The sequence below is a fragment of the Syzygium oleosum genome, unplaced genomic scaffold (assembly GCF_021117445.2).
Source record: "Syzygium oleosum isolate NSW1041296 unplaced genomic scaffold, Sole_v2.1 Sole_v2.04, whole genome shotgun sequence".
Taxonomy (NCBI): domain Eukaryota; kingdom Viridiplantae; phylum Streptophyta; class Magnoliopsida; order Myrtales; family Myrtaceae; genus Syzygium; species Syzygium oleosum.
The window spans coordinates 99,390-115,952 of record NW_026607488.1 but is presented as its reverse complement, the minus strand read 5'-3'; the positions used below and the strand labels follow the sequence as shown (position 1 = coordinate 115,952).

Sequence of the window (16,563 nt, the reverse complement as noted above, 5' to 3'; positions counted from 1 at the left end):
TTTCGCGAAACAAATAGAGCCTAAAAGGCAACTTTTCTTATGTAGAAACAAGAGATTCCAAAGGATAAGAAAAATAACAAAGATATAAACAATTGTATTTAAGCTAAAGCCAAACCGAGTTCTGTCGCATGACATTGAACATGGACTCGACCCCCGGATTAACTGCAGTACATCTAATATCGTAACACATACAAACATACGTACATGCCTCGAGCACCTTTAAGGCGCTAATCACATGATGCATGGAACAATTCCAATTCCATAACTTACTTTGCACATACCATGCAATCCACGGTTCTCCCGGAACTTTTTCTCCATCGACGCGGCGACTGACAAACCTGATTAAACATCCGGACAGCGCGGATGTCAAGTTTCAACCGAAGATTTCCTTTAGAACTGAGGGCAGGCAGACGATCGACTTCTCCTCCTGCTTCATGGCATAAAGCCGGCAGAGCGCAGGACCTGCCACTTTCCAAGCGAATCTGCATTTTCTGACGTCATTCCATCGCATTGCATAGTTGTATGTAGTGTGGTAGATCGCGAGAGCCTCGTTAAAAATATCTTCCTCCTTCCTCGGGCTCTCTTCAAACTCTGGCGCACCATACAGCAACTGCACCAGAAGAATTGTGCAAAAATGAATTTCCTAGAATCAGGTCTCTCCCTCTCCCTCTCCCTCTCTTCAAACTAGGTCTCACAGCAAGTATACAGAATGTCTCTGTGTCCTCTATAACTTTGTTTTCCGGAACCCTGTTCTGACTATGACTGGAAATCATGAATGAGAAGAGACTCGATGAACAAACCTGTTTATATTTATTTATAACATCATCTGCGGAGTACTTCTTGACTTCTGCACCTCCCCCCCCTAAAGCAGCTGCCATCTCGCTTCTATATTCTGTGTAGCGTCTTTCCCACTCCATTAGGCAGTCTCTCGGGATTTCCACGTCGAAACAGGGAATCTTCCAAATCTCTAAATTTATCGCGAGAAGAAGTCAGTTCCCACGAATTTCAACAGCTAAGATGAAGAAAAACAAAAATTGGAGCTGATTGATATTAAGAAGCAATAAGTAGCAGCAGAAGAGGATATTTGACTACACACAGAATCTGTTCAACTCGGTGAGACTTGGTGAAAGGATGAAATCCTTATCAACCGACTCCATCGAGAAAGATTAAATTCTTTTCAGGCCAAGAGGTCGTGATCTCGAATCAACTTTCTATTTATCATAATCCAAATATCACCAGGCTTGATATTGAATGGAGAGCTAAGTAAGAGCACTACAATAAAACTACACCAGTTTTATGAAGCGTTGTCCCATTCCTATAGTTAAATTACCATGCAACCTCACAAAGGTCTTGATAGCAAGAAGAAACTGAACAAGGCAAAGTCTCACCTTTGCCGGTTTGATTTTCTGCCAGGTATGATTCTACTGTATCAAAAATCAATCCGAGGATAGAATTGGAGCGAAAGGCTTCATCCTTTTCCATGTAATGTGGGAAACTTTCTGCCTTCAAAAATTTGGGAAGTTCAATCTGTTCTCCAGTACAATACAAAAGAAAGAGTCACTAATAACTTCCAAGAAAAACTACCATCAAATAGCATATGGCATGACCCAGTTAAAAAAAGATTTTAAAGGAAAAGGGAGTAAATAGGGTAGATCATATGTTTGTATGCCAAGCAATACAGACGAATCGCGCAGAGGTTTTAATATTTGCTAGTGCTAAGCTGATTCCAGATCCAACTCAAAGTAAGCACTATGAAAATATGTACATCTAACGAAGCATGCCTTGGAGAGCTTCAATTTCTATTGCATGCTCAAGAAATTGAAAATTTAAGCTCTAAATAAAGTTACCAACTAGGTCTTTGGCCTTGTAAAGAATAGAAGCAAATGCAAGAGTGTCGAGAGACCCAAAATCTTATCTGCTCCTGTACGTAAATAACAAGGAAGGTGAAATAAGAAGCTGACCTTTCCACCATTCTTAGGAGCATCCAAGGCATCATAGTATATGTCAACCAACTGAGAAAGATTTCTCTCCACGCGGCGTTTTTCAGCATCTTCATCACAACCAAGCGTTAGAAGACGATCCATCAGTGCCTGCCAACTATCAGCAGCGGCACCCACTGTGTAACTGAAAACAGCATAGAAAATGTCAATTTTCCCAAGAAAAGCCATATATGCAGCACAATCAAGCACTAAAGTAGATCACATTATCTTCATGATCATATTACAATTTCATCAAATTAACCATCAGACAACGGATCATGTTACTCATCTCAGACATATTTTAAACGAAAAATCCTAAAGCCAGCTCAATGATGCTAAAAAGGCTATAAATCTTTTCCTCATCAAAATAATATAACAACCAAATTATGCCTCCACTTACTGGCACAAGCTTCTGAGAAAGATGTTAATTAGGTCCAGGAAAAGATAAATACTACATAAAGCAGATGAAATATACTTGGAAGAAATATCGTAATTGCATCATTTATAAATAACGCTTCATTGACAGCAAAGTCAGCATGGTGATGCAGCAGCAGACTTTGAGCTTCTTAACCTATTTGATAGAATAAGTGGAAGTTGTGAAAGCTGAAATGACCAACCTCTATTATAAAATGAAAGAGTGGTTAAAACCAGAGAAAGCTGAATTCCAAGTGTCCAAAGGAAAAGTAATTTCATGAAGAATCCTTTCACTGACTTCTTCCAAGTCTAAAAGAAAAGAAGCAAACTAAAGCAGATTCTAAGAACTAAAAAAAATACTAAAAGTAATTTTTGGCGATGGAAAATAAGTGTTAGTAAGGGAAGATGAATGCTCCAAAAATGCAAGTTGTAAGAAAGGGAAGATATTTGCCCAAAAAAAAAAAAGAAAAGAAAAGAAAGGGAAGATATACTCTCCCATTAAAGGGAGACGCTGTCTAACACAAAGGGAGCATGATACTTTTTCACTATTATACTCATCTATGTTACTCACCAACTTCAATCAACAAATTCCAAATTTAATAGATTAGCCGACCAAACAAATATGCAGAAAAGAATCAACATTGAATATATCCGTTAATCTCGGTACTTTGCTTCTGTGTGTGTGTCTCCGCGCGCGTGTGTAATACACGTGTGAGGTTCCTTTTGGCAGCAATGGTTAAAAAAGAAAATGAGCATCGAACAGTGGACAACCATTCTGAAGTAGATTTGGCTAGAGCAACAAACAATTATTTGCAAGTCTATGCAGCTAGGTTTGACATTTTTTTGTTTCCCAGGTATAACAGGGGCAACAGATGATGATAATTATGCTCTTGCAGAGGCAGGAACAAATTATCATCTGAAGAAACCATAAATATTTTGCAGATCAATCTTAAAACTGCAGCCAAAGGTGGGAAAATCCATATTTCTGTGAGGTATTTTATGTGGGAATAATATGTCAGAACTTTTTTTCCCCCGAGTTCTTAGATCATTTTCTTCAATCACAAACAGTTTCAGCATATGGAGTCTCAGATTTACAGCACTGAACTAAAAATAAGTACATATTCAATCTCCTACCTTGGGTTAAATCTCTTGTTCAACCATAAATCAATTAACTCATCCTCCAAATTCTCAATAGACATGTCGCTTGGCTTCTTGCAGTTCACGTCTTGTGCTGCAGAAGCTGATACCCATGGCTGGCTCGGTTTAAAATACTTCAACAGCTGACACATTAATTGCTACTCAATCAGTAGTTGTTGGAAAGAGTTTAACAGACATAAATCAGCAATTTTGAATCAACAACTTTTATAGATAGTTCACTGATCACTACCAAACAATTACCTAGACAACCACTGCAAGGTAAGCCTCATAAAATGACCGAACAAGAACAGTACATGATGCACCCATGAGTTCATTGTCAGTAACATAGCCATCGAATCACAATTCACCAATGATGCAAAATAAAAAATAAAAATTGAAATTGATCCAGGTATCTACAACTGCAAGATAGAACAACAAAGATATTCTCAAAAAGGTCTTGTTAACGAGTGCCCCTTGGGCACTGGTTAACTGTACTTCATAAGGAACTGTTTTCATTTCCAATGCACTGATTACATGTAACACGAGAGAGACCATGCATATGACATCAAATAACAAACTTTCTTTTATTGGCTGTTTGATAAGTGCTCCAATCTTTCTTAAGATGCCTGGCTTGGACAGCTAGCATGTGAATGGACATATCCCTGCTAACTTAGGTTTGTTGTGCTACACAACATTTCACTGACTAATGACCAGCAGGCTAACAACAGAAGTAGAAGACTGCATTTGGCCAAATCAATGTTACGGGAGAGATTCCAGAAAAAGCAACAGTAGAAACATCTTAAATGTGGAAACTATCCATGGACATTAAGGATGGCAATCCTCTTCCAGAAAATGGCCCCAGTTGGTCATTCATGTTTTTCAACTCTTCTTAAATTCACTTCACTAGGCCTGTAAACCAAAGGAGAGACAAAAGAGGAACATGCATCAAGAGTGGCTGGAAAAAGCAATTATTCATTGATTAACCCAATAAAAGCAAACATGAGCATGAACCATTTCCTTCGTCGTTCAGGAATTAAGTCCGGGCTCATCTTCTAAAGGTCTGTCGTTTTAGTGAATAACACACGTGAATTTTCAGAAAACTATTTGCTGCACTTCAATAACTCAAGCCATAAACCGTATTCATCCCTTTTCCATTGTCCAGGTAAGGTTCCATACCAACTGCTTAGCCAAGTTGGAACACAGTTAGTTGATGACATAAAACTAATCTAGGTATGAGTCTGAAGACCAGTATGCATCAACTGAAAAGCAAGGGAGGCTTGGCACACAATTTCGATGCTATGCTACATGGCACATTTACATGGAGAGAATGATTGAAACTGCAAAAAATTGTCTAATGAGAAAAAAGGATGGTGAAAAACACCATGCAACTACCAAAACCTCACCTAAAAGAGGAAAATCATGAAAGGAAGATGGAATTGCAGAAACGAATAAAAAAAAATGTCTTTCTGTTGTGGGGGTCAGGGGAAGGGGGTCCAGAGTTGTGTCATCATAAGCTGATCGACAAAAGACATCAACCAAATGTAATACAAGACATCTAACAAGAATGAGTGAATCTCATGTAAACACCAACCTGAGGGTTCCGTGAAACCCAATACATATCCCCATCCAAATCCCCACCAGCTATTTCATCGGTCAAGGAGCGTGGTCTGCTAGTAGGGAAAAATATGGCATACTTGGAATTTCCAACTTTTGTTTCCAGAGCTTCCACATATGTAGCATTCAAAACATGAATGTCTCCGAAATGCAGACCCGGATTCCGGTATACTAATACCGTCCCTGAAATTTGTCCACTGTCACTGCATTGATGATTCAAGGCAAACATTTAAATAGTGGAAGAATTTTGATTATGCACATTTGCAAAAGAGATAACATTGGCTCTGATACCATATTAGAAAGTCCAACCCAAAAACTTAAGCTAATAGGTGGAGGAAGACCACATGAATATAAAGAGAATTTAATTCCCATTGTCAAGCGATATGGGACAATACTTCAACACACACCTTTTCCCTGAAATTGTAAGTATCAAACTCAAATATGGGTTCACAAGAATGGTTACCAGAGATGGGATGTCACAAAAGCAATATAACTTGATTGATGTTTAAATCCAATGGAGGCATGTAACTAAAACAAACATCTAAGCCCCAGAAAAGCATAGCTACAGATATTAATTGGCAAACTAATGAAAGAATATGCAAAAGCACTTACAAATGGTATTAGAAGGATAGGGCAGGATGACGATAATTTCAACTAAAATGAAAACCTATGCATATCAAATACTCGTGAAGATTGACCTTATACTTCCCGCTCTATTAGCAACCGTGGAACATGATTTTACTTGGAAACATTAACAATAGCAAACCTTTTAATCGATAGGCTTTTAAGACCTAACACTATTATTGGTTACCCTACAAAACAGAATACCGTAATGGATGGTAATGAAGCTACCAATCAATGTGGAAGTAGATTCTGCCAGATGTAAAGGATTTCTAGCTTGGACATGCCCCTGGGAGAGGGTTAAACCGATTGTTTGATGTCAACTGCCAGCCAACACTACCCTTATAAAGTTATAGTACATCTATCTCAAATACGGATGATCACTAACAAAGCTTTGCCAAAAGGCATCTATTTCCTAAATAGAAAATACAATTCTTTTATGATCGTTGAAAAGGAGAAATCACTTGTATGGGGTCCTCACAGAATTCATACTATATTTATGAAATTCCGTGAAGTTGGATAAAAGTAAAACGCTAGCTCAGTCAAATAAGCCCAATCATATGCAAACCTAAATTTTGGTTTAGTCATTTCCCCTATGGCACGGTTAGAAGTCAATCCATATCCAAACCAAGCCACTACATAACCAAGGGACGCACTCTAAAATTAAAATTACTAAAGTAACTGTCTCTCTTGAGTTTTCTTTATCACACTCGTGCTAAATACTAATCACGCATAGAAAGATTAGATACCGAGTACATACAGGATGATACAAACTTCTTCACTTTTAAGAATTCCTGTGGGATCGGCTGTCCCCATTAGATAGTAAGAATCTGAAATAGGAATCCTTCCTCCTTTCAAATTCTTCTTTTCCATCTTCATCAGTGTGGATAGATGATCCTGTAGGTATGATTCGTCCAGAGGAATCCCAGATAAGATCATTCTAGCCGCATTGAAACCATCCATATCACCATGGTTCACCGAAACTGCACATACAGTAAAGGAACAAAAGGAAAACAAAAGGCAAAATGTTTTAACATCAAATGGCAATTAAATGAAATATGCAACCAAAGGAAGTAAAAGGAGCAAAGATAAATAAAGATGCGCTTTTATACTTTTGCATATTTAAAGTCCAGAAAAACAAAAGAAGCAAAACCAAGTAAAAGAAAAAAAGAAAAAAATTGGAGAAAATCTCTGTGGACTGTTTTGAGAACAGAGAATATTTCAACAGTCCAAATGTTCAGAAGAATACTACCTTTTAAAGCTGCTCGTTTTCCAGAGAACACACTCTTTGCATCTCCCAAAGCATTCTTCAGAATGTCCAAAAAAAATTCATTCGGGACCCCTCCATAGCTTAAGAGTGCAATCAAAATCTTAGAAAGATATGCAGTTCTTGGTTTATTGCTGCATAAATGAGGACCAGGGTCTGATAAGTTCCTCCGAAAAGGTAAAATTTTAATGGCAGAATAAGCTCCAAACAAAAAGCAATGGGATTGAGTGATTCACCATAATGCAATCTTGATTTCACCCGTTAAGAATTCCAGCCAGTTTCAAATGCATAAGATTTGATAAAAACTTAATTACGATTAACAATATATTGTTGAATATACAATTGTCATTTTAAAAGTCAGCCATCGAAAGCATCACATTTTTCAATCCGCTAATATCATCTTAAAAAAACCAACGACAAAATTAGGATATAGTAGATAGATTGGCTTCACAAAGTCCATGGGGCCTCTAACCAGATAGTCGGACTCAGTGTGTTAAATACACATTAACTCCAAACTATAAAGGCATTGGCAATATTCAGGGGTAAACTGCAAAAATGGCTTATGCTGTGGCCAATTATTCAGAAAAGGCCTCATGTCTCCCTAATATTTCTAAAATTAAATGAGTAGAAGTCTCAAAATTTCAGTTTTAGGGGTGCAACGGATCTCTATACTGTTAGTTATCGTAAATAGATTGTTCCATGCATTTCTTTTGATACAATTAAAAAATTTATTCTCAAGGAGTCACAGCATCAGCATTACTAGGTAGGCCACAATGGTCACATCAAGTTTTATGTAGCTTAGAACTGCCAATGGGCCTTTCCGGGGCTCTCCTTTCCCGAGTTGTCACTTTTAAGGTATTGCTTCATGTTACATTAAGAGGCACTAGGGCAAATACACAAGCTACCAACTCTGCTAAACTAGTTCACACGAGAAACATGTCCCATGTTCCAATTAAATTACTAAAAGAACAGGAAAGCTGCTATTCAGTCTGTATTGGGGTCTTTTAACGAGCTTACCGCAAAGGAAAATCTTAACACGATGATCAACGAATCAAAAGCATAGCAGGGCAACAAACCCACAGAGAGTTTATAAAATCAATAACAGCTTACTGACAGAATATGTTGGTTGTACCTTGTTGCTACTATTTCCAGTGAATCAACTGTCCTGATATCTGAAAGCTTAGGATCCTTTTCAACCTTGATCATGGATGGTCGAATATGAATTGTATGAGGGGGGAGCTACAGATCAAAATTTGGCCAAAACAATTAGAATCGAAGATAGTGCAATGTGGACTTACAGATCAAAATGAACCAATAGAATAAATCGCTCTATAGAGAATTCTTACAGTTTAAAAGCTAATAACTAGTCATCTTACAGCTCATAAGCTGAAGTGATCCTTAATAGTGCAATGTGGATTTTCCTATGCAACCAAAACACTCTTAACAACATAAATGATTTAGCCTAGAATCTCAACAATTTCTGCAGATAACATGACCTGCTTGATAAACAGTTTTTCTTTTCTACTTCCTCTTGTTAGCAATGATGGATGGGGGAAATTCCACCAGAACACATGCGACTTCTATTGCACCCTCATACTGATACATTATAACTATAAGCAACAGAACTGCAGTTGGAGAGCAAATTTCATTCATGTCAGCCACCAAAAAAAAATTGATTCAGGCTCATGAAACCAGTCTGGAGCATAATGTAATAGAATGAACAACCTACTAAGTATCACATAAAAATATTTATCTTATTTTGCTAATATATTGCAAGACTAACATGTTTCAAAAATCAAAAAGGGAACATCAAAAATCAATTTCAATTCCACCAATTTACACGACGTTTTTAAGTAAAGAGGATATAGCAAGAGAAAATTCCAGTTTTTGAAATATTAAATAAATTGAAAGCAGAAGTACATGACAGGACATGAACACTCCAATATTCAGATACAGAAAATAGCATAATAACGCAAAATGCTTACTTGCTTATTACGCAGAAGAGTACCCTTGACAGCTCTACCATCATTGAATAGACGGAACTGAATCAGCAAAGGCTGCAATAAAAGTTTAAAGTGTAAAAGTTCAACCTGTATGTACTGTATAAAAATCAAGCATCAGCACAAAAAAGAAAATCTCCATCAACTACAGGTTTATTGTCGCTGCAACCAGCAAATCTCTAGGATAACAGAAAAATGCCAAATCATAGGTAAATAGCACCTAGAACAACTATAAATAGAAACTTCTAGGAATTTAACTTATCCTAGAGAAATAAGAGACAATATTTATTCAGTCATATGCCTTCTTAACAATTTTTCCCTACAAAATCCACAATAGAAGGAAGAAGAAAGCAATGCATTCTTGTGGGCCTTGTGGCACTGAAAATATCTCAAAGAGCTTCCCAGGAGAGGATGGCCTTAGTTTAATTCTATTCTTCCATTCGTGACTACTTTTTGGAACATGTCAATTTAAACTAGGGAAAGAAAGGCCGACAGCTAGACACAAAATTCATAATATTAAAATAGAGGCAATAAACCCATAACCCCATCACTACTGTAATTTGAGAACATTGGTCACTACTGATATACAAAAAGGCATGAAACTCAAAGAGACTGTTCAAGGCTTGTGAAAAAAATATCTTCACTATTACGTGTATAAACGAAATTGATCACAAGAAGAATAGCCTAACAATGCTTTATTGCAGCACAAACAACTCGCCAAACTGTGACCTGCAACACCTAAGCTGCAAATTCACATTGCATATTGCTTAGATCTGCATTTGTTCAAATTTACTGCATGGTTTGCATCCCTGAGCCCTTTTGTCCGATTACTACGTCTACCAGACAGTCCAGTAATTCATCGTACCCAGGCAGCATCATCCTATTGCCAAACGTAGATAGCCAATTCAGTGTCATCGTGACTATATCATCTAACGACACAACCCACAACCAACCATCACTACGCACTACCAGTTTTCCTTTTCTATTGCTATTATTATGTTTTGTGGGTCAGTCTCTCTTGCACAACAGGAGGAAGATACCATTAAGATGAGACACTATATCCACAGGTCACAAACCTCAAAAGCAGGAATAATCGCGCAGCTTCCCTTGAATGTATTTCCAGGACACCTCAAAGCTATGTCCTCAGATACAAAGCCAGTTCCATCAGTATGTATAAGTGGCTTTCCCTTCTTATCATAGATGGAATTTCCCTCTTTATCCTGCAATTAGATAGGAAATTGACCATACTAAGCGTAAGAGCGAACTAAAAGAATATGTTTAGATGACACCAAATTTTCCTTCACGATATACTTAAAAGATAACACCTTGCACTCCTCATCCTTAATTGTCTCAATCGTCACACGATCCCAGTCAACTTCCAAGCTTTCAGTTTTGGACAAAATGAGAGACATCCTGTTTATTAGCAGATGCACATCATTAGGATAGAATATAGTTCACACAAAGTTCAGATGAAAAACTTCTACAGCAACAAACCGTATCATATAGCGGGATACGCTGGACTCTGTATGTGCATGCATGAAGAAGCATCTTGCTTCATGAACTGTTTTCTTTTCCTTAAGTGCCTCGCACTCCATGCAAACAAAGTAACACTTTACAGAGGATGTAGTAGGGTCTCTTTTTTTCTCTTCTTTGCCTCCATCCTTAAACACTGATGAATTACCATATCAGCAAAGGTGAATAGCTTATTGGCAGTTGACACGTGTATTTAAGCTCTCATTGCAGTAAACAAGGCTCCAAAAATTAAGGTGAATGGATCCCTGTCATGCATGCCATACACTTAATAACAAAGGAAAAAGGGGAAAATACTTTGTGAAATAGAAACTGAAATAACTAACATACCAACACTAGTATGTGCTGATGCAATTATCATGACTGCACAGTCTAGAAGCAAGTTGAGCACCAAACATGTCCAGTAAACTTATGCAGACCAAAACAATCCCCAGGGGCGAGAGGAGAGAGTATTGCGTATTTCATAGTTTCAAAAGATAAAAGCTAGCACAGGCATGGAATTCCCGCTCCCATGCTTTACTTAGGAACATTAACGAGTAAAATCATTGTCAAATGGAAAACAAGAAACATGCTTACAACCAAGATTCATCTACTTAGGATACGAGTTTTCCCAACAAATTTAAGAGAATACAGAAATTTTGGCAAAACAACAATAAGTTTGAATGCTGGGAAGTTGCTTGTCCCAAGAGTTCAAGCAGTTAGGAAATGAATATAATGCACATCAAGTAGACATCAACACTTTAAAAAAAAAAAACTGCTTTTTCTTGCTTTTAAATTCAATCCGTAAATTTGAAAATGGCAAAAAAAATGTTTTAAGTTTTGGAAAAACTTCGTGAAAATTGTGATGGCTATAAATGTCAACATTCATATGTTCTGTAAAGTTTCAAGTATTTTGCATTAAATCAAATCAAATTGTAAGATCGACAATACTTTTTATAAAAGTAAGAGTTAATAGTAAATATCATCCCAAACAAATTCTACATTTCCTAGCAAAAGAAAAGGCAAAGTGAGTGCAGAGAATATACGACTACAAGCAAACTCCAAACTCATGCTTGTAGGAAGCTATGTTTTCCATCTAAATATTAAATGATAGTGGAGAGCTGTCAAAGAAAACAAATTACCCAGATACAAGCCAAAATAGAATGTCATGACTGATTCTTCTAACTATTATTATTATCATGGTTGCCTTATTTGCTCACGAATTCACATGTTCTGATAAAGATCATAACAAAGTTTAAGAATGTCAACACAACAAACAAAACTGCACACAAAGAGCACAAGCAATGAAACTTACCAAAGAACTTGTATCGACGGAAACCAACAGGAATCCCTTCCTTTGCAATCTTTTTATATATAGTAAAAGTATCAGCAGAACCAATCGGTCTGCTGCTTTTATCCGTCGTCTCTTCTGCCAACTTGACAAGGAGAACATTCTCGTCTCCTAGTGCCTTTTGTAAAAGTGTTTTCTTCTTATCAAGGTAAGGACCCTGAATGCACACAGAGTCTCAAGCATCATAGTGAGAACCTAAAATCATAAGGATTTTGTTCAAAAGGGTCCGTAAGGAACTTTCTTAACAGCGAAAAAGGAAACTTGTAATATCCAAATGCATTGCCTTACTTGTAATACGTGCAATCACTAAGAAAATCAAAACCTTCTTTATTAAGTACGCTTAACAAATGCTCTTGGGCAATTGATAACATAATTCAAAAAGCTAAACAACACTTCTTGTTGGCACCAGAACGAAGCTGTACCGTGAAATAAATAGATGGCACGGAAGACACATTCTTTATGGTAGTAAAAGCATCAGATATGCAGAAATATTAATGGGAGTATCCGGCTCCTATCCAACAGCCAACCACTCAAAGCACAAATTTCTTTTTCCATTTTTCCCCTCTAAATGACTCGATCATATCAGGATTAATAAATCAGATAACCAAGGCGATGTTAGACAAGTCCAATGCAGCAAGAGCCAAGCAGCGATATTACAGTGATAAAGATGCAGGTCGGCATTCTGCCAAGGTGCACCAACCGATGTCAGTTACAATATTTTCAATTAACAGATCACCCATTTGCTATATCTCTTGAATTGGACTCAAATTATTCCATGTACAGGATGCATGCTGACAACTGCAATATACGGTGTGAATTCGAAACGGGGAAAAATGACTTAAGTGATGCCCTATTCCTCCACTGTGGAAAAATCATTTCCACAACTTATTTGGGAAAAAAGAGCCATTGCTGATATAAGCTAAAATCAGAATCAAGTCTTATTGTATACATACATGATAAAGCCAAGAAACTTACTTTGAAACGATAACACCCTTGAGGTGAAATGTTGCAATGGTAGACATGTGTCTCTCTAGAATCCCAGTCAACATGCTGAAAGCAGAAACAACATAAACGAATAAAAAGTTTCAGGTGACATATAGATCTTAATTATAAAGAATATTAGGATAAAAACCTAAAATAATCTTTAAAAAGTTTACACATTTTATCCCTTTCAACGTCATAATAAAAAAATTTCTGACCAAAAAAAAACGACATAATAAAAATATATATAAATAAACATAAATAATTTGATCCAGAACTATGTATTCCTAAGCTCAAGCATCTCTAGAATTAAAGGAACTACCGCAGTTAATTCCTGACATTTGCTTGATAAAAAGTTCAGAATTAAGTTTACATGAGATATAAAATTTCACGCTAATTAATTCATGAGATCAGTTTCTACCAAAACGTCATCATGTTTATTCTACTGGCACCTAACATGAGAGATGTGATGGATTTAATGAATTTTTTTTATTATTTGTTTTGATATTGGCATTGTAAAGTGAAAAGAGGTTAGGTCTTTCATTCTCTTTAAAAATTTCTGGAAAGATTTCACTTGTTTAGTCAAACAAAGAAATCCAAAATGTGAAAAAAGATGAAGAAAATGGCTGACTTCTTCACCATACTAAGATAATAAACATGAAGAGTTTGTGGAGACAACAAAAGACGGACTCCATTACGAGAAGAGTGGAGACACCACCATGAGAGCTGACAAAGAGAGACAATACGCAGCTTTAAAGGGTCCACACCACATCCATGCATGCGAGCAAAAGAACCTTTTTTTTTTTTTTTTTTGATAACCCAGGGAACCCCCGCACGGCCGACAGCCGGGGAGTAAACCCTAGGGGCGACACGTGCTAGCCACCACACACATGCCACCGGTTAAGTCACCCTGCGGCGCTCGGGATTCGAACACTCAACCTTTTGCGAGAGGAAGAGTGCGCGCTCCAGCAGCGCTTCCCAGGCGGGTGGTGCGAGCAAAAGAACCTTTGAGTAGTGATGAAAGTGATTATTCTAGTTGTTAAATGCCACATGCTAGGCAACCAATTACACATTAATGCTAAGTTCAACAGCCACAAATCTCACGAAAAAGCTTCGTCTTTGCCAAACACGCATTGTGACTTAAATCGCAATACAGAAAGATGCAATCATTTTTGTCAATTATGTGAATTTTCAGGGGAAATTAATAATGGATAACATTGCATTTAAGAACTTTTCGATAAAAGAAAACCCTAGCGACATGGAGATGCTAATATCAAGTCATTCTTTTGTCCTTAATGCAAAAATTTCCAAGGAATGGTGTTGTGAGCAGTGTGATGTACAAACATTATGAATAGAATTGCTTAATTTAATATTGAGGGAACAAACTACAAAATCCAACAAACCTTAAGCTCTATTGATACAATTTTCTCCAATATACAAGGTACAATCATCCCAACCAAGCAGCATTGCCATCATGTTCACAGATCAGATGGTAAAAAAAAAATTCCAAGATTATCGCATTAAGAGATTATTTGCATCTAGGCACATCAGAACACCGGTTTTTACATCCCATCGTCCATCACAAGACGTAAGAGACAATACAATGGCATACTACATATTATGCTCTCTCTCTCTCTCTCTCTCTCTCTCTCTCTCTCTCTCTCTCTCTCTCTCTCTCTCCATATTAACATATTTTAAATTTGCAATTTGTGCGTTCGCGCGTATTTAAAATATGATAAGAAGGGACTAGTTTTGGAAACTATGCACAAATGAATCGCTTCCTAAAGGTTACCTTACATCGGTCATCTTTCTTGACACGAAACTGTCCAATGGCATTCCAGACCGCTTCCTCAAATTCTATCATACTGAGATCTTTCAGCAGTCGAATCCTATCGCTGTCTATGGCATCTTCAAGATTTCCTCTGCATAAAATAGCAGCCCAAATACTCTAAATATGCAGAGCTGACAACATTCAGACAAAGCAACCGAAAAGAGAACTTACTCCCCAGTGTAGTTTAGAATGAGAAATGCTTTTCTAAACTCCAATTCGCTCAGCGCCTTCAGGTGGGGGCTAACTGCCTGTCCATTCCCATTTTGCAAACTGGGAAGAAGTCTCAGACTTCCAATCTGCTGATCTCGCACAAGAGAGCTTGCAAATCCATTGTCTAGCCAAAAAATACCCAGCTCAAATTTTCTGTACAAACTTTGAACAAACTATCTTGCCAGACAAATAGCACCAGAAGATGAAAAGAAGATACAGTTTTGAGCATTATTTTACACGATTCAGTCACCCTCACCACAAAAAACAGGACAATGAACACAAAACAAGGAAAACCACCGTATCGGCAGATTCTTTTACGCTTACATTGAGCATACTTTGAACAAAATCCACGTTCATCATTATACACAGGAAGACAAAACAGGACATGTAGGAAGCAAGTTTCACATTTCGTAACAATAAACACTAGCAAACAAAGTACAATAAAATTTGACCCCCCCCAAAAAAAAAAGCACAATAAATATATATAGTTCAGTCGCTCTCATTACAAAAATGGAAAAACTATCATATAAAAACAAGAGGCTGCGTCACCTCATGCAACACTTATGTCTATGCTCACCAGTCACTATCGTCTCTCCAAACATCTCACTCCTCCAAAACAAATCGAATCGGATAATCTAAACAAGATGTTGACACCGCAAACGGTGATGACTACGCAAGTTCCAAATTTGCGATGATGGACCGTCCCCTTTTGCTCTAATTTCTCCGAATTACAAGCACAGAAGTCACAAGCACGACCTCCACCCCACAAAAAAAAAATGAAAACTTCACGTGAAAGAACATCACTGACCGCGCGAATTCTTCACAGGCGAACGGGCCGGACTTTTACCATCCAACGACGTGCGAGCGATCTTCGTCGGAGACGGCGAGGGACAAGAGCCGGCGCCGGTGCCCTTTTCGATGATGCAGGAGATGAAACCGTCGATGGACCACTTGATTTTCGTCGCGGCGGTCGACCTCAGGACCCGAAGCGCCGCCTCTTCGCCAAGCGACGCGAGCTTCCTCCGGGTCGACTCGTTCGGGGGAGGCTGGCTCTGATCAATGCAGATTCCGCGGATCGCGTCCTCGACGGAGCGGGGAAGCGGCACGGACTGCGAAGCCGAAGGGGAAGAAGAGCAAGAAGAAGAAGGAGGAGGAGAAGGATGAACGTTCATGGCGATCGACCACGACGGAGAGGCTGAAGAAGTACGGCGGAGAGGAAGGCGAACGAGCGGAGCGGCTGTGTGCTGTACTGCACTGTTTGTTTTGGCGGTACTTGGATTTTCCGGGAAAATCTGAAATCGAAATAGAAAATGACGACTCCCTCTTCTTTTATTTTCTCGGGTTTTCTCGGCACGGGAAGAGAAACGTGCAGAGAAGAGCGCGAAACTGGGAATGCTGCAGCGTTTGCCGGTTGGGTTTGGTCATGTCCAGGGTGTCCTGTCCGAACCAGGAGCAGATATATAAGTTGCACTTGTCTAATTTCGCTCGAAAAGCGAAAACTTTGTACAGATTTTTTTTCATTCCAAAAGTTGAAAACATCCTTTAAAATTCAAATTTTATTTACAATTTAAAAAATTACGAAAAAATTAAATATGAATTCTTCGCGTCGAAATTTATATATCATAAAAGTTACGAGTGATTCGATTCGT

The 16,563-nt window shown here is 38.0% G+C and overlaps 1 protein-coding gene across 2 annotated transcripts; it reads right to left on the bottom strand.

Moving 5' to 3' along the window:
- Positions 1-53: 53 nt before the first annotated feature.
- On the bottom strand, positions 54-16,335 carry LOC115684541 (probable RNA-dependent RNA polymerase 5). 2 transcript variants are annotated; one of them, XM_030609287.2, is made up of 18 exons: positions 15,723-16,335; positions 14,876-15,038; positions 14,666-14,795; positions 12,868-12,942; positions 11,857-12,049; positions 10,527-10,701; positions 10,358-10,445; positions 10,109-10,252; positions 9,018-9,089; positions 8,165-8,271; positions 7,018-7,166; positions 6,526-6,748; positions 5,122-5,347; positions 3,528-3,673; positions 1,962-2,124; positions 1,389-1,527; positions 801-967; positions 54-610 (listed from the first exon to the last, which is right to left on the bottom strand). In XM_030609287.2, the coding sequence occupies exons 1-18, from the start codon at positions 16,084-16,086 to the stop codon at positions 374-376; spliced, it is 2,961 nt and encodes a 986-aa protein (XP_030465147.1). In that variant the 5' UTR covers positions 16,087-16,335; the 3' UTR covers positions 54-373. The 2 variants fall into 2 exon arrangements, with proteins under 2 accessions (XP_030465147.1, XP_056166679.1); XM_056310704.1 differs by having other exon boundaries at positions 15,762-16,335.
- Between the last annotated feature and the right edge of the window lie 228 nt (positions 16,336-16,563).

Bases quoted from the DNA above. Each gene is read 5' to 3' on its own strand.
- LOC115684541 (XM_030609287.2), bottom strand. From the start codon at position 16,086: ATGAACGTTCATCCTTCTCCTCCTCCTTCTTCTTCTTGCTCTTCTTCC. The intron at 14,796-14,875 runs GTAAGTTCTCTT...TATTTTATGCAG, and splicing joins ATTCTAAACTACACTGGGGA to AGGAAATCTTGAAGATGCCA. The intron at 12,050-12,867 runs GTAAGTTTCTTG...GTGTGCATTCAG, and splicing joins AAGGGTGTTATCGTTTCAAA to GGTCCTTACCTTGATAAGAA.